Genomic DNA, 21,177 nt, shown 5'->3' with positions numbered 1-21,177 from the left:
AAAGCCCTTCAGGCTTCTGTAGATGCCTTAGGGATTGGTCATTTCTGGCCAAGGGGACAGAACAATACTATCATTGACCCAGGAATCTCTTATTTGGGGGGTATTCCTACAAAAAAGCACCCACGCAGCAGCGCTCACTCCAAACACGTGGCCATGCACACTAGTTTAATTATTTGCCTTATCTTCTAAATCTTTCAAAAATTCTATAGAATTCTTTTGATAGTAGTTTAAACTTACAACACACTATAAAATGTCTAAGGGTACCACAAGTTTTAACATTGCTTTTGAAAAGTAATCAGCTTCACTTGCAACTTCCTTGTCTCCTTATAGTCATAAGTTTCTCTACAACATTTTTTCCTCTGACAAGTTAATAGAGTATCACTGATCTCCAAGTAGCAACTCATCTTTCCTGAAACTAAGTTCAGCTTCTTTAACACTTTAAGGAAGGTAAATTCTGAGCAAGTTCCATGAAAGAATTGTTTTCACTTCAATCTATTTTAGTGTCTCAAAATGAATAGTCTCCTTGGATTAAGGATACTGGATTAATACTTAATAATACACTAGGCCTCCCTGATTTTTCTTTCAATTACTTCTATCCTTAAAAAGGACATAAAGAAACATACATACAGGATTAAATGTTATTTGCAATTGAAATTAAAACCAAAAGAAGACTCTTAATACAAAATCAGACAAGTATAACAGCTTCGAGAATTATTTAGGACAAGAAAATGCAAAGCTCTGGAACTGATGTTGATCCTTTGCTTGTGTTATACTACAGATTTGCCAGAAGCAAGCACTAGTGCAAGGTACACTGAGAAACTGCATCATGGCATTTTAATTCTCAGAGCCCCAGGTTAAAAGTAGGGTTTCCTCACAGTACAGCGTCTTCCTTCACAATGGGTAGTATGAAAAAAATATATATTCCCAAAGTGAAAACATGAAGAAGGTTAAATCAATTTTAAGGAAAAGAACAAATTGGAAGCACATAAAGACACAGCTGAATTTGTTCGCCTCTAGAGCTAAGTAATACTGATAGACATCCTTCTTTTATAGCAGTGCTTTCTTCTACTTAGAGAAAAACATAGAACTCTTACAGGTACTAAAGGCAGGCCAGCAAGCCAAAAATTAGCAGTTAATACCTGCATAAAAGAGTTAATAAACATAAACCTAAGCACTTACTATCTGCCCATCTTTAACATTCTTTTCCCTCTTACCACCATTTTAATCCTAGTTCTAAACCCTCATTTGAAACAATCACCACTCTGTCTTTTCCCTTTTACCTATCTTCCCTATGTCCGCCATTTGGCTGTTGCAGGTATATGAATATGCTCACAAAAATTGCAACGGTTTAACTGAAATTCCCTTAAAAAAAAGGAACAAAAAAAGAAATCCATATCATCAAATGTCACCATGTTGGCACAAAATTTCTACATGGATACAAAGATCAAGCACTGGATTTTATTGGTTAGCTTGTGTCAATTGACTAATCTGCAACAGAATAAATAGTTGCAGAATCTACATTAAAAGATATTATTTCTTTAAAATGGGAGTACGTTCCATGTACACATTTAAAAATATCACTTTTACAATTCACCACCATTCTGGTTTTTGACAAGCTTTTTTTAATTAAGAGTTGGTATACTGAACTTGCCTTTTCAGTGAAGAGCGTGTTTGCATAAGGGCAGCTTGATTCATAGCCCGGATCCAGCCATTCATATCCTCTTGCGTATCTGCACTGAAGTAGTACGTCCGCATCCCTGAATGCTCTGCCTGAGAGCCAATAACAGAATTCTTATTATAAATATATGCCCTCATTCCTGTGTGAACAGCCTGTATAGACGAAAAAAAAGAAAAAAGGAAAAAAAAAATCAGGCAGCGTTATCATTTTTTCCTCAGAAAATTTATTACAGCTTTTCTCGATACCTTTAAAAATATTATAGATTTTTAGAGTGTTTTCTTGAATTCAGGGTAAAATTACTACACTACAACTGGCTGTAATGCAGCAAACTCAAATATAACAGTACTCTAATTTTTACTTAAATTCCTTGACTTCTTTTTCATACTATTAAGCTAACAGTGCAGTACTTCTGTTTTTCTCAGAAGGGATTTTCAGCTTTACATTTTCTTTTAACTGATGTTTCATTTGCTGTAAATACCATACAAAACAAATCAAAGAAATTCTCACTGAGATGTGCATAAGTGAGCCAATTTTCCCAGCTCATTTCATACATAAATTTATTCAGCCAAAACATGGAAAAAATCTTCCAATTCAAGCAATTAAACTGCTTATTTAAGACATGATTATATTGCATGTTAAGATCTTTTGGTTAAAGCATGCACTTAAACATCTATATTAGCTGCAAAATTACAAGATTTACTGATAAAGTTAGTAATACTGCTGGAATTATCAAAGCACATAAGATACAGACACATATCTGTGCACACCAAATATTCCATGAAATTCCACTGAAAACTAGAGGTACTTGGAAATTCCTTTAAGTATGTTTAAACAACTAAATATTACTGTCATTATGCACAGGATATTATAAACATGTTCAATATGGAATGTCTTCAGAATCCTATGGCAGTTAAGTTTAAATCTCATCCACACTTCTTACATAAGGGATATATTAAGTCATACCAGTCCTGAAACACTTGACTACATTTCCTACAAGTGAATTTACAAACGTGTTTTTGATGTTGTCCACTACTGCTAATAGAATTAATAGGAAGAGATTCCTTTCTTTATCGATTTTCAAAAAATTGAAGCCAATATACTCAGCTTGAAAGCTCTTGCAGCAATACTTTAAGGACTTGAGTAATTCAAACTGTTTTATTTATCTATTTTTTTAATAAATCTAAAACTATTATCAGAAACAAAAGCTAATGGCTCAAAACATTCTTGCAACAGCATTGTTGTTTTCTTAAAAAGGAAAAAATATCTCAACTTTTTAATTAAGCTACATCTTTTAAAGGTCAAATATATTTTGTGTATCTTCCCTAAATGGCAAGTCTTTTTATTTTGATGGAATCATCTCCCCCTCATTATTCCAAATTGAAAAACACTCTACAGTCATAGATGACTTCAGAAACACAGCAATAGTTCTGACAACACCTTGGCTATTGAATTTGGTGCAGGCCTCCCTAAGTGATGTAATTTCAGCTATTTACCTGAATTTCCCAAATTGGCATAATGTTAGAGATACAGAACAACCATACTGAAGAGCAAAAATTTGCTTACTATTACAGTGCTTTAAGTTTTGAGGAAAAGTTACTCCCTCTCTTTTGCAGCCTCTCCTTACAAATGTGTGAAACGCGGTCTTTCATCCCTTTACATGCGTATCTCAAGCAAGGAAGCCGTGTTTCCTTCCGATGCTGGTGGTACATGGTCTCCCCCAGGTAAGCCCCCTGACTGCCATCACACCTGCAGCGGGAAGGCGGACCAGGCTGCAGCACAACAGCCAGCTAGGAAGAGGAGGATGAGGAGGGGGGGTACAGAAGCCCAAGACTAGCCTCTGCTCCAAAGAGTCTCTGCTTCCCCACACCATTGGCGACAAGAGCAAACAAGATGACTTCTCCCTTCCCCCCCCGTTAGCTACCCTAAGACAGGAAAACAGGACATACCTTTACGAAAAAGCAGGTCTGATCAATTGTGTATTTAGGAATCAGACAGGACTTTTTTCTTATATGACTGACCAGCTGGTTCACCGAGTTCTTTGGGTTTGGGTTCCCCCCCCACACACACTTTTTTGCCATCTTGAGACCACTACTGAGGTTTAGGTTTGCTCAAAACAAATAGGATTTAATTCACTAAAATTTATGATTAACATACAGTACAAGAACAGACCGAAAGTGGCAAATCCAGAAGTAAAGGAAATCAGTGATTTAGGTAGACCTCATGACTACAGGCTTCCTCTACAGACCACTTTGAGTCTAGAGAAGAAGATGCTATAATCCAGAAGTGAAGCAACTCCTACAGCAAAGCAGATTATTATACCCTCCTGTGGATTACGCAACAGAGTCCCAGCATTCATTGGTTAAATACTTCTTGAAAAACTACTGTGGAGAGTATCACATTAATAAATGGATTTAACAGCTGTCTGTCCTAATTCACCTGTATCAACATGATCAGTCTGCCTTTCATGTTCTCTTTCAGTGGTGCATGATAAACATAACTAAAAGCATTGCCTAAGGGACTGCAGGTGAAAATGGTATAAAAATGCAAAGTATATTGCATCATTCTCCCCCGAGAGACTGAAGCTATCATGGCCAGAAACATTCATAGCTTCAGAAGAGATAATGGAGGTGTTGTGCCACTATCAACAAACCTGGTATTCTGCAGTTCTTAACATATAAAGCTGGTTAAAGGAAAATTCAAATATATTTCAGTTATTTATTAGTAGTACATCTAAGAGGTAAGGAAGCAAATTTGTGCTCATGTCCTGTAGCTGTCACCACTAGTAGACACAGAGGCTACTCTTTTTTAAATTAAAGCAGTAGCTATTAGGATGACTACAGCATACTAAAAAGCCTAAAACACAGCACATGCACACACATACACCATACACACCACACAGAAAAAATAATATCGGTACCTATTCATGCATTCAGATGCCTTAATGTGGATAGACTGAGAAAAGCAGTCTCTCTCCCATAATGCACAGAAGGAGAAATGGACAGTAAACCCCAAGAGTAAATCAATAGGACAAGACAAGGACAAAAAGTTAAACAGGTTAAAATCATGAAGAGATTCATGTTTTCAAGGAAAATACTTAACAAAAGGCAATACTAAGAAAAATATGCAGTAAGTAAGGGCAGTTCTAATAAGCTATAAAAATACAGCAAATGCTCCTTTCTCCTGAAGTTTGAAATTTATGAAACATTTACAAACAAAAATTGAAATACTCCTCCATCCCTTTACTATACAACACAACAGCACACTAAAATCCAACTCATCTTTCATTCCAAATAACACTGAGGTTTTTCAAGTGTTCTAGAAGCTGGGACCTTTCCTCCTCTCTTTAAAATACTAAAATGGTGCCTCTTAATTTTCTAGCACTTGACATTTCTTCCGCTGACTCCCTAGACTCCTAGAAGTTTTATAAACAATATGGGAGCCTTAGGAAACAAAAATGCTCCAGAACACATAAAAGAACAAAACTGTCAACAAAGACTTTGGGAAGAACAGCAAGATCACAAGCAAACAAGGATAAGAGGTTTGCCCTGGTCCCAGCAGGTCTAAGCATGAACAGATACTTCCATTAGTAAGTCTGGTGTGTCAATAATGAAAAGACATTTAAAAACAAGCCGCAGTAGCATCTCTTGTAAATAAAGATTTGGCCTGGCATCTTCAGCTCTGAATGCACTCACATTGCCAGGGTGAATTTCTGAAATAAAAATTTAAAAAGGTAGTATCAAAGTAAGGAGTGTTTGGGTAACTCCAGTGTTATCTCCTACCCCTTACAGAAATGTCAGAGCCTCCTTCATTGACTTGATTTGGTAGCAAGGTGTGTTCCTAAATGCAAACGCATACTTGTGTCCATGGTCCTTCCATGAAGTTTAGCTGTTTTCTTTACTGAAGATGTTGATAGGCCTTCCAATTTTCTCAGTTTGTATTAATGTCAGATTCGTATAAATGAATTTACTTCCAGTATTCCTAACACATATAAGATCAATTAAAAATAATTTTTCTGACTGAAGGCAATAAGGCTTCTAAAGAGACTGCAATGCCATTAACCTTCATAAACTGATAATACTTTAAGAACTGTTGTATGACTAATAGAGAATTTACTGTACTTTATAGTCATAGGAAATATTTCCAGCTATGTATTACTGTTGTGCAAGCTTTTTCACAGTAAAAACTGTACAAAGAATTTGGGATACCTCACATTTATATTGACAAAAAACTACAACATAAAGAAATACAGTGATTAGATTAATTAGATATCTGTAATATGTTAGCTAGTGAACTAAATATGCAAGTAAGGATCTTGAGTCCCAAAAGGCCATCATACAACTTAATGACAGTAGCTTATGGCTAGTTATAGCACTTTGCTTGGGACAAATAAACAATGTGAAAAATTTGTCAAGAAGGACACTTAAAAATGAAACTTCTAAACAAAACAATTTAACACACATACTGCTACAATTCAAAGTAGGTTTCGAATGCATTTGAACACCCTATATGCAGATCTACTGGCATGTCATTGTAAAAGCCTTCCGAGAGATGCAAAATCCTGAGCTCAGGCTGTAGGGGATCATTAAAGCACCAGAATTTTTAGAACTTCTACAGTGTACAGTTTAAACAGTTCCAGGGTTTAACATATATCCTAGTAAGAACATATTTTAAAAACCTTCTCCTAACTGAATCACATACAAAAGACATTAATGTATTTGCCAGGTAAATTTTCTTCTTTTAAAAAAATCCTGGCAATTTACCCCTCCCCCCAAACTTTGGCTACTTTCCTAGCTTCAGAAATTCATTGTTACTGAAAATAGCCATTTAAAATAGAAGCTGAGACCTCTATCATAACAAGCAGCTTACAAAAATCTGAATAAATGATTGGGCCATATGTAAAATGTGACATGGCACATTCTCCTACCCACTCAGGACTTATATGTGAAAGTCCTATCTTTATGTTGGGCTTAATCTTCTTGTGTTTTCTATTTCTGTCTGTACTACGTCATGAGACAGAATGTCCATCTATGCTCTGGATATCAAAGTATCCTAAGAGATTAGATAAATGTAATGGCTGGTGAGTGATAGAATTTCAGCAAGGCCATGCTCCCGCTACTCTGCATGCCCGACGCTAATGCCAGAAGCGTGGAATTTCAGCATTAGGTGTGATCCATGCTGCAGAAATCCTACAAAGTCCTCCTAACGCTGTAGAAATCAATTTTAAATGAAATGACCACAGCAACACCAAGCCTGCACTCCTCAATCATCAATCACTTAAAGCAGAGTCAACATCAGCCCAACAAACTCTAATACATGAAATATATGCTGTGGATTTCTTATTTTTCTAGCATAAAGCTTTTTTGCTATAATCTCCCTATTTCTCTATCAACTTTTTCTGTAATGAGCCTTACATTGAAAGTCCCAGGTTACTGGCTATCCTCATTTTCAGAAGACGACTCAGAGCAAACACTCGCTAAAGCTCATATAGGAATGAAATCTTAGGCCATTTGAGAAGGAACTTAGAAAGGAAGTCTAATTGCTTCTGAAAATGGTTAACCATAATCACAAGCATGAATTCCATTCTGCATGCAAACACAGCAGTGATTTGAGAGCCTGCCTACAGAACATGACATCTGAAAAATACCTATGTACATATACATGGATAGAAGGGGGGGGGGGGGCGGGGAGACCCCCCCCTTTCTCATTGATAGTGTTGAACTGGTTAACAACCCTAACCTACTTTTGATTAACATTTACAAATATTCTTCCAAGAAAATAAAAAGCCTTTTTAAACTCCAAAACAACTAGATTAAAACAGATACTATTGCTATTTTCTTTATCTCCTCACCCACTCTGTACTAACACTTATTTGAGAGATATAGAAGTCTAGACATACATTGGGTCCTCCTCTTTCAGTATGTGCTTTTTCCTAGGAAAAGGCTCTAAAAGAGGAGGGCTTTATGAACCACACTCATTAAATATTGGAGTAAAAGGTTCCTTTGTAGCTTGTCCTCTTATCTCACCTTTAATGCATTTGAAAAAGTACAATAAACTTTTCCAGAAAGTGCACTGGATCTTTTTTTAAATGCATTTCTCAAGTCAATATTTGTTTAATAAATTTCAGACCATTATCCACTTGAAAATAAAACCCAGCGGAACAAAAAGCAGTCTGGATTTTTAAAGCTCCACAAAAATCAAAATGCAAGAGAAAGTTCAAGATGAGAGGATGGTTTTTGTGACTTTTGCGCAGATAAAAACAGAAAGTTTCCTTTTTGATCAGGTATAAGTGATCTAGAATTGAAAAACTTTTTTTTTTTTTTAATTCATAGTTCATTTGCCTGATAGAAAAACTGGTTCTGCTCCAAGTATTGGTATAATTTAAGTTTGCAGCATACACTGAAGTTTCTAAAATTTGCCTTAGTGTTACAGCTTAGACAATGAATCGGAGGCAGGTTTTTCCACTGTCAAGAAGGTATGTATGCTTTATTTCATTTTCATACCTTTTTGAAATTATGAATAGAACAAACTGTAAATTATCCAATTCAAAATAATTTAAAAAATATAAACTATATCACACAAAAGTATTTTTATTTTAAAAAATAGGCAAAAAATTACTGAATGTCACTTAGGACTACTATAGTTCCCAAAGAAGAAAGGAGAAAAGAAGTCAGGCTTTTTTTTCCCCTTTAAATGAGTAAATTATACATCAAAAGCCACAATACTGTCTTTTTTTTTTAGCTGCCAAAATCGAGCTTGTTGTATTATTAAAAAACAGACAATCAGTCCACTATGAGATCAAGTACTCTATAAAGAAAAATCAAATTTCTTTCAATTCATAAAACAGCACTGGAACAAGTTATCAATATTAATTTCTGATTTTAGAAAAAGGATCTGTACTCACAGAAACATTATAAAGTTCTAAAGACACTTACCTAGAAACAGAGGGATGAATTTCAATCTATTAGTAACAAGAAAGTGCTATGTCACATTTGAATAGGCAGTCAATAAACCTGTCTGATTTCCAAAAAATTTAGAAAAGCAGATGTTTCTGCATATAACAGCATCTTTTCTCACACAAATAAACATTTTAAAATATGCCTAGCTAATAAGCTTATAACTGTACCTTAAAAGAAAATTTGCGATTTATGCGATCTTCAGGTCCAACAGGAGATATTACGTAACTAGGCAACGGTATGCTACCCAAAACAGATTCTTCTCTGCTGTCTGTTGAATAAAAAATAAATAAATAAAATCTAATTCACTGCACTCTTCAGTGGGGAAACAGTGCATATGCCCTATGGACACCCAGGGGTACATGACAGGAGGACAAAGGACAATGGGCATGTTGTTGAAACAAGAGTGGTTCAGACTGGAAATAAGAAAAAAAAATTTCACCATGAAGACAGGGAAGCAGTGGACCAAGCTGCCCAGAGAGGTTGTGCAGTCTCCATCCTTGGAGGTTTTCAAGACCCAGCTGGAGAAAGCCCCGAGCAACCTGGCCCTGCTTTGAGCAGGAGGTTGAACTAGACACCTCCTGAAGTCTCTTCTAACCTCTATTTTCCTATGACCCTTTACCAATAATAAATAGAGAAATGCTTTAATTTTAAAGAAATGATACTGAAATATTTTAAACCAAGCAGGTTTGGGGTGTTGCTTTTGTTTGTTCTCTCTTTTTTTTTTTTTTTTTTTTTTTTTTTTTTAAGATTTAGACAGAAGAATAAGTTTCCAGAATAAAATTTCTGTTAAAGCCTGTTGTGACATACGAACTGTAACAGTCTGTATAACATGACAGACTTTGCATTTAGCATTCTATATCTAGGCTAACTACTATAATGAAGAAACCTCCATTACTACTGGCTCTAAAGTGATAAGCAGCAGCAATGCAGAAGCTACAAATACGAATTAGCGCTCCGCATTCATGTAATGCTTTCCAAGAATTGTAACATGCAATACAATATCTGAAACTTCACAATAGCCCTATGTAATATTATGCCATTATTCCTGGTTCAGACTAAGATTACATCTAACCTTTTCTGGTAGAAATGCTGGCTTCAGAGTTCCCACTCTCACATTATCCCTCAATTCAAAGTTGAATCAATTCCCTGATCGAGTTGCAGTGCATTCTCAAAATTAGTTGTGCAGGCTCCAGCAAGTAGGCAACACAAGGCAGAACAAGGATGGGAAAAAATCTTAAACTGGTATTGCTGCCAAATATTTTGTAATGTAAATCTTGGCATAAAACAAAGATACATTATGCGATGAAAGATCATACAGCATGCTCTTGATCCCAAGTTCTGGCCTGAAACTTGCTGCACACTAAAAAGATAAGGGTAAATCATAGTTTCACGATCCATCTTCTCAAACTACCTGACTGTATCTGAAGAATTAAGTTAGTTTATTCTTACAACGTGGTTTGAACAGGTAAATTGTTACAAATTCGAAAGATCTTGTATCACCTACTCACCTTTGTAGTAAAACAAACAATAATCAGCAAGCACAAACCACCGTCTTTTCCATAATCTCATTCCAGAGCTATCCTGAAATGCAAGAAATGTGATATACTTTTCATTTAAAAAAAGCTAGCATCTAATCGTACAGTGTTGTACCAGTCAGCGGCTTACCAGAAGTTTACCTGAGTATGGTATTAATTGCAACAACAACAAAAAAAAGTGTTTTATATTTTAGCAAAATGTGTATTAAGAAAGCTACATTCAACTACAAAATCATCACCCAGGATACAATATTCAAACTGACAATTTTTATTAAATCATTAAACTCATACCCAAGGAGCATTCATCTTAACCTTATACACAACTGGCACATATTTTTTCTAGACTGATTTGTTCAGCAATGAGGAAATGAAGTATGTATCCAGATGGCACAAACTCCAACAAGGACTGCTTTTAGACCAAAATAAAAATCACTGCACAGGCCCAAAGTATGACCGCACATTTCAGAAAATGATCCCCTGTAATCCTACAGTTAATTTCCCATATGCTGCCTATAGCTAAAACAGTGTAATCAACTATCCCTTAAAAAATAAAATAGGGTGCACAATGCGCAAGGTTAAATGAAGTATAATTTAACATGCTCATTGAGATATATATACTTATAATATATATCAGCTTGGCAAAATGAGTAATACTTATATTGAAATTAATTGTGAAGATTGTAAAATTGTCAGACCATAACCTAAGTACAACCTATTAAACTGAGTTAGGCTTTGACAGAGTGTTATATATACTATTCTTCTTTTTGCAGCCATATTAAGTATGCAACAACTTTCTTCCCTGTCCTTTTTCATGCTACAATGCTGCCAACACATATTATGTCTGAGCTCTGATTCTGTCCTGAAAACTAATGGACTTGGGTAGTGGATGTCAACAGAACTGATGGTGGAACATAGATCTCCATGCAGGAGGAAGTGAATTGCTGTCAGCAATTGACATTTCCTGTGTATGTAGAATCATAACTGTAAACCTCACATCTCAGCCTTCTCTTTCTCAGCCCCTAATTTAGCTGCTGGATCTCTGGTGATAATCTAGTGGACACTGACTGTCAAATTTGAAGGAGAAAAGTATTTTTCTCATCCAGCAAATGGCTTTATTTACTTTTTGCATCCAAAGATGTGCTTTTGTCATTTTAAGAGTTCAGGATGCAACAGTTGTAAAATTCTGCGCACTGACTGAAATCCTATAATTCAGCCTTTGTCTGCACACTGGTCTGGGTGACAGCATAGTGTGGTGAAAAGGTCCCTGTCTCCCTTCATCTTATCCCTCCTGCTTCTGGAGAACAAAAGACAAACGAGTTGGAACTAAAGCCTCTGACCAGGGTACAAGGGCATAAGCATGCAGACAGAGTAAGGCCTTCACAGTCATCCGCAGGTTTATAGTGCATTCTGAGGGAGACGAGATCAGCATGGCAGCAAGCCAGCAGGATAAAACAGGGAAAATATTCAGATTTAGACAATAAAGTTATAGCCTCAACATTTAACCATTATAGCAGTATACATTTATCTTTGTTTCCGCTTCTGAGTCAAACCCATATGTAAAACTTGGTTTTCCTACTGGCTGAGCACAAGCCACTCTTTATGGAGGACAGGGAGTTCCAAACGCTGCTCTGCATTGCTAGCATGCAGACTGTGTTTTTTCACTCTTACCTGAAAGACACTTGCTTCAATTTGAGGATTATATTGAAATACATAGACAGAAACAGATGATTACATGCATACCTGTTTGTGTAACCAGCCTCTTACTATAACAGGAACATTAGGATTCCTCCTGATAGCTTGCTCCCTCTTTCCAAAGCTATGAACTTTGCTTCCAGCCTTCACAACCTGTAAAGTAGTATACTGTAGCAGTATTTTTTTAAAACTGTACTGGAGGCACATTTCATGCCGCAAACAACTTCACTGCAATAATTCATACTTCATTACACAGTAACAGAGTATTTATAGCATTTGCAAGGGCAAGTAAACAGACAATAACATTTACAACATTGCAAAGTCAGGTTCCCATTCTCATCAACATATCAGTGCCAGAAAGATCTTCCAGCTCCTAGCTGAAGAGCAACAGCCCTGGCGACTAAAGTCTGAAAACAGCTGTTGTTTCACTGCACTTCAAAAGTATTTTTGAGTGCACTACAAGAACTGTTTGCAAGTCTCTCTCTGCAATGTGGTACGAGGCTCTTGCATGCACAGGAGTTCATGTACTTGAATTCTGCGCTTGCTCTTTCCTATCTCCCCCCTCCTGTTTAAACTCAAATAAAGTAGGCAGCTTAATGAGATGCTTGGACTTTGATCCTGCAAACAAAAGGAGAAGATGTAGAGTGACGTTGCTAAGGAAGACACCTAGGGCACAGTAAGTGAAAATCACGAGGACTATATAATGGTTTGTGTTTTACTGCAACCCCAGTTTTGACTCATACAGGCAAAGCAATATTAAAACAAGCAGGGAACGTCTACAAGTCCATGAAAAAGACAACAAGAATCTCTGGATGAATAATCTGTTATTTTCCTCAGCGCAGTTTGCTATTGCAATTGTTTTAGGAACCTGAGGTGAACAAACCACCTTTACAATTACACCTGGTTTCTCCAAGGAAAAAGCTGTGCAGATTCATTCTGTCTTCTCCCTACAATGCCTCTCCAATGTCTCCTTTGTTCAAATTTCTGTCAGCTGGTCAGGGTACTGGTGCTCTGTCAGCTGGAGACAAACAGCGGCTCTGGAAACGAGCACATTTGTCATACGCAAAGGATGATACCATAAAAATATCTCCATGTATTGTTTCTGCCTGCCAGGCAACATCTGGACTAGAAGACAGCATAAATAATCATATAAAGCTCTAGCAATATACGATAACACAAAAATGAATGAATTACGTTAATTTTTCTGGAGTCCAGGGTTTCCTTACCTGTACTAAATTTCACACATTTCAGTAGACATGAACACATATGTTAACGCAGAATTAAGAAAAGAGCAATAATTAGCTAAAAGCTAAAACTTTTATTTGTATTAAAACATATTACGTGTAAAATATAAAACAGTAATATAGATTTAAAGCTTGTATGGAGATATCAAGGGGCAGACTTTACCAGGTAGATTTGCCAAGGTTGGTTTAATAGGAAGCAGCATGCTGCTTTACTGAGAAGTCAGGTGAGCTACAGGCCACATTCCTCTGTGAAATGCACTGACACTTAGGAGATAGGAAGAACACTAAGTATGGACTTCCCCCAAGAATGACCTACCTGACTTCTCAGGGGGAGTCTGAACAAGATTTACTGGTGTTCCAGTGCTACACTGGAGATCATCTGAACAGCCCAACTGTCCAGGGCTTGCACTAACTGGCATTACTAAAACTGTTCTTGCTTTCAGCTTTCTGACCAGAGGTCTCCTACAGACACCTGCCTCTGTAAGAGAGGACTCAACAGTACAGCAATCCACAACTGAACTAACACTGTCTCCCATAGCATCCTCATAGACAAGCTCAGGAAGTGTGGGTTAGATGAGTGGACAGTGAGGTGGATTGAGACCTGGCTGAATGGCAGAGCTCAGAGAGTTGTGATCAGTGGCACAGAGTCTAGTTGGAGGCCTGTAGCTAGCAGTGTCCCCCAGGGGTCAGTACTGGGTCCAGTCTTGTTCAACTTCTTCATCAATGACCTGGATGAAGGCACAGAGTGCTCCCTCAGCAAGTTTGCTGACGATACAAAACTGGGAGGAGTGGCTGATACGCCAGAGGGCTGTGCTGCCATTCAGAGAGACCTGGACAGGCTGGAGAGGTGGGCGGAGAGGAACCTCCTGAAGTTCAACAAAGGGAAGTGCAGGGTCCTGCACCTGGGGAGGAATAACCCCAGTCACCAGGACAGGTTGGGGGTTGACCTGCTGGGAAGCAGCTCTGCGGAGAAGGACCTGGGAGTGCTGGTGGACACCAAGTTAAGCATGAGGCAGCAGTGTGCCCTTGTGGCCAAGAAGGCCAATGGTATGCTGGGGTGCATCAGGAGGAGTGTTGCCAGCAGGTCGAGGGAGGTGATCCTCCCCCTCTCCTCAGCCCTGGTGAGGCCACATCTGGAGTACTGCGTCCAGTTCTGGGCTCCCCAGTACAAGAGGGATGTGGCACTACTGGAGCAAGTCCAGCGAAGGGCCACAAAGATGATTAGGGGACTGGAGCATCTCTCTTATGAGGAAAGGCTGAGAGAGCTGGGCCTGTTTAGCCTGGAGAAGAGAAGGCTGAGAGGAGATCTTATCAACGTGTACAAGTATCTGAAGGGAGGGTGTCGAGAGGATGGGACCAGACTCTTTTCAGTGGTGCCCAGCGACAGGACGCGAGGCAACGGGCACAAACTGAAACACAGACGCTTCCATCTGAACATGAGGAAAAACTTTTTCACTGTGAGGGTGGCAGAGCACTGGAACAGGTTGCCCAGAGAGGTGGTGGAGTCTCCTTCTCTGGAGATATTCAAAACGCGCCTGGATGCAATCCTGTGCAATGTGCTCTAGGTGACCCTGCTTGAGCAGGGGGGTTGGACTAGATGATCTCCAGAGGTCCCTTCCAACCTCAGCGATTCTGTGATTCTGTGATTCTGTGATTTTAGTTCACACGTAGCATATTAAAGCAAACTGAAACCAAGATTAGTTTAACAGGCCAGACTGAACAGCCGCAGGTTTACAAGCAGATGCACACGCCATTCAGCTGTCCATACGAGGGGGGTGGCAATGACCAGGACAGGGTACAAGACAACCAATATCTGTGCCAAAATGCTCAGCTAACCTGACTGCAGAGTGCTAGCTTTGTGCAATCACAGTGTCAGTCTTGACCACAAAACCTCTCTCTGTACTTAGCCATAGACCAATAAGCAGCATGTCTGACACAAAAGGAAGAAGGAAATAAGGCATTTGGGATTCTGCTTGCTACTTTAAAATATTTCAAATTATTATTTGTGTATCCATGTCCAAATACCACTTTAAACAAACATGAAGATGTATCATGAGGATCAGGCCAAACCATGCATTTTTTAAAGGAAAAATTAAAAGTAATTAATACAGTCAAGATTCCATTCTAAGAACTATTGCCACCCTACCATGAGTTGCAAATGTTAGATGCAACTCCTGCGTTACAAGGCTCATTTAAAATAGTGAGGACCAAACCTCTGAAGGCTCTGAAAGCCAAAACCTATGCTTTGCACCCTAACAGAAATCAATATACAAAATTTACAGAATTCAGTTTCCTTATTTTTCCTCCTTGTTTTTATCCTGCGAAGAATCCAAGACAGGACTCTTCTTCTTTTTTAAAGGCTGACTGAACTGAGAAACAGTTAAAGTATAGCTGAACCAGCCTTACAGCAGGGTTTAAATCTGATTATTTCAACAAATCCCCTTTCAGTGATTGAGCACTCTGGATTAAATACAGTCAGGATTCTCTGACTGTATTTAATTTTAAATGATTCCAAAGTAAATTGCAGTGATACAGTCATAACAGTTACGGACCACAATATAGAACAGCAATCCTTGGACTTACTTGAACAGAAACTTAAAAATCCAAAGACCAAACAATTTCTACTAAATGGGAGGGGGAAAAGTGTCCCTCAGACTGCATATCCTTAATCAATATACTACCTCTATTAAAGCAGAAATCATTTTATCGTGCATTGTATAATTAAAATTTCCATATCTTCCATAGAATTAATCATTTCATTCTGTTAACTTATACTGAGTGTCGGGCCTTGCTTCCAATGCCTGTAATAAAAAGTTAATATAAAAAAATTTTTTTTAAACTGTTCATCTATGCTGCATTAGTCTTTTCCTAACTTAAAATATTCTGCAAAAATGTCCTTCTCAGGTGTCTTAGAAAATGAAAACTTACATATTTATATGCATGTCAAAGAAACATAATGACAGTTTGATATGGATAAGCCTCATTTTTGTTATCTTTTCTTCTTTCCAACATGCTCTTCTCCTTGAGTAATGCACAACTGACATTGTTGGACAGAACACGTCAAATTCTTTTTTCAAACAGTTACTTTTCATTTTCAAGGTTTTATTCCATTCAAGTTCAGACCCTAATGCTGCAACGAGCAAGTTAGACAGCTGCACCTCTTGCATCTTGAACTGAGAATGACAAAACTGCTGTGCAGCTGACAGCTTATCTCCCCCACCCCAACCCAAAATGTAGCAATTCTTAGCTGTCAACTTCCTGCAGAAGAAAGCCATGTACCAGTTCCTGCACTTTCTGATTCAGTACTACTTCAATGCACGCATGCACACAGTAATGTATAAAACCAGTCGAAATTTGGCTCGGATACCCATCCTATAACTACACAGGGTAAGTTCATAGTTCTGTCCTGCAAATGTCATTACAGAAAGTACTTCATAAAACACAATAATCAGCTGTAAGAAGCTAGAGACCTTTCCCATGACAAACAGAACATGGTTCCCTCTTCATAAGCGTCTCTCCAGTCTGTATCTGGAGACACACTCTTTGAGAAGAATCATTACGGAATTAATGGAAAAAAACATTTAGAAAACAGGTGAATGGATCTTAAAGTCCACTCTCAGTATGCCAAAAATCAACCTTGAAATGGAGACACAGGTTACTCACTTTACAGCGTTCATTCTTTTTGCTGATTAACATGAATTAATTTGATATGTTGGGCTGAGGAGGATTTTAATAGATCTGTTTCTGACCCCACAGAATGAGGGGAGTGATTCCAACAGATGCAATAAGATGACAAAGTATATATGAGAAAGACTCTGGTTCTCTGTCTTAATTAAAACTCCAGTGAAGTATTTCCTCAGGGTCCATAGCAGGATGGATCACATAAACAAAACTTGGTGGAGAAGAAAAGCACTGGCAAGTCCTCTACGAAAGCTCTATTCAAAGTCTAAAGCTGCAGTGTTTTAAAAAATGCTGCATGCAGGAGTCTGCCAGAAGCACATGTGACCACGCTTCCACCAGACTGCAAACCAAATAGGAGCAGAGACCAGAGGCAGATCAGTTGAAGAAGTGTTGGGAGGTGACTGCTGGATATTCTGTGAGCTGTGAGGGAAAGGGTCACCCTCACTTTTAGTCACGCTGCTCTTGCATCTCCTTTGAATGAGCTCTAGCATGCGAGTGCCCTGTAAATTGCATTCAATCACCAGTCTGAAGTTGTTCTCGCTATTTTGCAAGGCCTGATCAGATCAGTGTAAGCACATCTGACAAAGGGAAGCAGCAGGAGTGTGTGGCTGAGGGATGCACACTTTTGCCAAAAAGTGTGATCCTAGGCAAGTTAAAGCCAACTGGGGAACTGTATCACTGGAAAAGTCCCCATCTCAGAGCAGAGTACCAGCCCCCATTAAATTTGTCAGTTTTAAGAGTGGAAAAAATGGGCAGGAAAGCCTTCCTTCCCCCTCCAACACTGGCAATAAGAAAATCAGAGCAAGAGGAATGAATACAGTAAACACAAATGCCCAAGTACCTTGGTAAGTCTAATTATTAGAATATCAAACAAACGTATCAAGTAACTGAACTAATCCACTAAGTCTACTGCTTTCAATAACTTCACCTAGTACTTTGAAGATAAAAATATCATTGAGAATTGACACATGACAATCTTTGCATTTGGACCAATAACCTTTAATTGCATTATTAAAGTTTGGATTTAAAAAAATTTTTTTAAGCTTTTCATTAAATTATTTTCTTCTTCTCCAGTATTCAGCCAAGCAATACAAAACATCAGAAGATTTTTAAGTGATGCCACCTCAACAAAAATATCTTTAAAATCAGTTTGGCAAAGTCCTTTTTTCAACTCAATTATTTAATATGTTTCATAGTTTTCCAGCTAAATAGATCTCAGAAGTCTAAAAACCATAGGCAAAATTAAGAAATGAATCTTATATCTCTGCTATCTCTTCCAGTATTTTTTGCTTCTTTTTATCCAGTCTCCTCCCATTCTTGCCATACTGTAATTTATTGTAATCTCAAAGAAGCATCTAAAATAGCCGGGGACACTTGAACTACAGCACTTCATTATATTTTGTGCAGTAAGAAACACAAGCCCTTTATCAATCCCAAATAATGGCTTTTTCTGTCATTAACCATTCCATGTGTGAACTTGCTGTATGCACTAATTGCGCACTACCATGATTGCAGAGAAGGATCCAAGATGTTACAAAGAGGAGGAACTAGTAGTAAGGTGTAGCAGAAAAGTAAGGAGAACTGTGAATTACAATTCCCAGTATTCTGCAGCACATTTTGCCACATACACTGGACTACCAAATGACTTGCTGGCATACTGGTATCACATATACTTAACTTCCACTCTTAAGGAGCCTCTCAAACTTTGTAAGTCACCTAAATCAATATTTTTTCAAATTATCATCCAACACTGTCATGTGGATACATGGTGCTCCTGTGCTGTCAAAAGGTTTTTGCTTGGGTAGAAGATATTACCTCTTCTCTGAGGTAAGTTATTAGACTTCTAGCCTAAACTCATGGCCCTAGTAAAATCAACAATAAAATAATATTGGATTTAAAGCAAGTGAGGTTTAATCATCCAGCTCAAACAATAGTCTTTTTCCTTTACCTTAGAAGAAGGCTTTGTATCAACAGTAGATGTAGTTACTGCAGTGGATGTTTCACTGACCATACTTGAAGGTCTTTGGTTTATTTGTTGCTTGGACATAGGTGATTTCTGCCTAGAAAAGACACACAAACAGGTACTCTAAAGCACATTATTTCAAACAGTCAGCTTTACTTTTTATATTTAATATTCATGAAGAAAGCAAATGACAGGCTTGTCAAGCACAAGGCAAACATTTCCCATTGTCTGCAACTTCTCTTGCACCATCCCTATTATTTTGATTCCAGGCATTTCCCAAGCAGATGCTACCAATGATGTCTGATGATTGATATTTGCAAATATATCAAGAGGAAAAAACTTGCTGAAGTGTCTACAAACCAAACAGAGAATCAAGATATAACAAAAAGCACTCAGAGCAGATAAGGCCAACGCACAGAAACTAAACTGTCTCCAATTTACAGGCCTTGCTGCAAATGTGGGGCAGAACTAATAGTGGTGAGGGAAGGGCAGGAATCTGTATGAACACTTTGCAAGGACAGGTTCATTATTTAAAGCGAAGGAAAGGATAACATTAGAATGCTAGACCTTTCACTCCACCCAAAAATATGATCCATACCACAATATGAATTATTAACATAAGAACATATTTTAAGCAGAATGATGCAATTCATGACAGGTATCTCTAGAAATAACTAATCTCTGAATCATAAGGAACGCACTTCCTATCCTCTGCACAACAACTATAGGCCAAGCAAAAATTAGCACATTCACTGATCCATACTAGATTGTTCCAGCTGTCTCCTATGTGAAAGAGTGACCTATTTTCAAAGTTTTATCTTCGGATGTGCCCACAAGAGAAAGACTTCAAATACACAGATGTGTGTGGCATCTCTGTTCTGCCTATACTTGCACTAAAAACAAACCCCCCACTCGCCACTCATTCACAGGAGCACCAAACACCTTTAGCTGAGTGTTTGTTATCTTCTCAGAAAAAAAATCCTGGCATACGAGGTCATCCATTTAATTAAGCCACTGTCAAAACTGTGCTTTCTAGCCACTGAACTACTATGGTGGACTTTTCCATTAAAACTCCCCTTAGTTTGGCTCTATGATCTAACCAGAACACCAACTTTGATAACAAGCAACCACCAGTTAGCTGATGCCTGAACTGAAAATAAGTGGCTGAAACAGAACGAGAAACACCTAACTGAAGAGAGTAGAGCAAAAACGCAGAGAAGTTACACAGCTTCACATTTTAAACAAAAGCCAACACAGACCTTGCGCTAGAGTGACCCCATACAGTGAAAGCCAGTGCTTATGAAAGCGGTATTTTTGCAACAGAGAAAACCATAAGCACCTGCCAAAAACAGGACCTGGGCCCCACTGCACATGGCCAATACACACACAGAAGGACAGCTCTGGCCCTGCAGAGGAATTCATATGGGACTTAAGCCCACAAACTGTAAACAAACGTAAAGAAATGGAGACAAAGTGATTGACAGTATTGAAAGTGAACTGTAGTAAAACTTCTGAAAATGAAGGGGGAAATTCGGAAAAATTAATGAGTCTGTTTTTCTTTAAAAAGAACCAAATAAACCTCTCTTACTTTACTTTTCAAGAATGTCTTACCCGCCTGCAAAACAGATGAGAAAAAAGACCAGCCAAGCTGTCATATTCTCTTCTACAGAAACCTAAAGTGTCAGGCTCAGAATAGTCACATTTTTTGAATAGTGCCTTTTCTCCCTGTGTTGCAAATTTTCAGGTTGAGGTTATTCTGAATTTCTGAGAAGAAAATTGAAGACCTTTTCTAACTAGCCAATAAATTAAAAGAAAAAAAATCTGAGACTCTAATCTAAATAAAATATATGGCAATTTTATTTGCAGCTCTGGTGAGGTTGCAGCTTTAAAAAAAAAGTCTTCATTCAGGATTTATGCTGGACATTCCTCATCTTCACTTAGCTGATTTTCTGCATCAAGATCAATTTTGTTAAGGGAGTTCTATATTTATTATTTTGTGTACATATTTACGCAAGTTTTTTTTATATTACATACCCTGAAGACATCATCTGTTAGGTCACTAACAGTTCTGTTTTCCTCAAATATCTAAGTAATAGTCAGTCAGCACTCCAAGCCTTTAAAAGAATAGTATATTTGTTGCTCAAATACAGAAAAAAGAAGAGAGACTAATATGCAAGTATAATTCAAACCTTTCTGCTAGTTTTGCTTGCCAAAATAGAAAAGAGTTTGACTGGAGAATTCTAGAAAAACAGATTTCGTTTTTTTAATAAATGCTGTTGATGACAGCAGCCAGTGATCTTGCTTAGGGTTAAGTTAGAACTTCTTTACCCACAATAAAACTTTTTTTTTTTTAAGGTAGCAACAAAAACCATGTGAGGACTCCTCATCAGATAGTCTTTCATTACTCTATTAGAAACACAAAGTACGG

General features: G+C 37.8%; 1 protein-coding gene across 1 annotated transcript in view; it reads right to left on the bottom strand.

The window, feature by feature from the left end:
• Positions 1-21,177, bottom strand: part of PLEKHA7 (pleckstrin homology domain containing A7) — a 158,385-nt gene that overhangs the window by 39,199 nt on the left and 98,009 nt on the right. The window contains exons 5-9 of the mRNA XM_067296067.1: positions 18,735-18,846; positions 11,910-12,014; positions 10,143-10,215; positions 8,802-8,902; positions 1,652-1,830 (exon numbers count right to left, since the gene is read on the bottom strand). Coding sequence (XP_067152168.1) covers positions 1,652-1,830; positions 8,802-8,902; positions 10,143-10,215; positions 11,910-12,014; positions 18,735-18,846 — 570 coding nt within the window. The remainder of the gene's footprint in view (positions 1-1,651; positions 1,831-8,801; positions 8,903-10,142; positions 10,216-11,909; positions 12,015-18,734; positions 18,847-21,177) is intronic.

Source organism: Apteryx mantelli, chromosome 4 (assembly GCF_036417845.1).
Source record: "Apteryx mantelli isolate bAptMan1 chromosome 4, bAptMan1.hap1, whole genome shotgun sequence".
NCBI lineage: Eukaryota > Metazoa > Chordata > Aves > Apterygiformes > Apterygidae > Apteryx > Apteryx mantelli.
The sequence above is the reverse complement of the archived record's forward strand: the minus strand, read 5'-3'. Positions and strand labels throughout refer to the sequence as shown.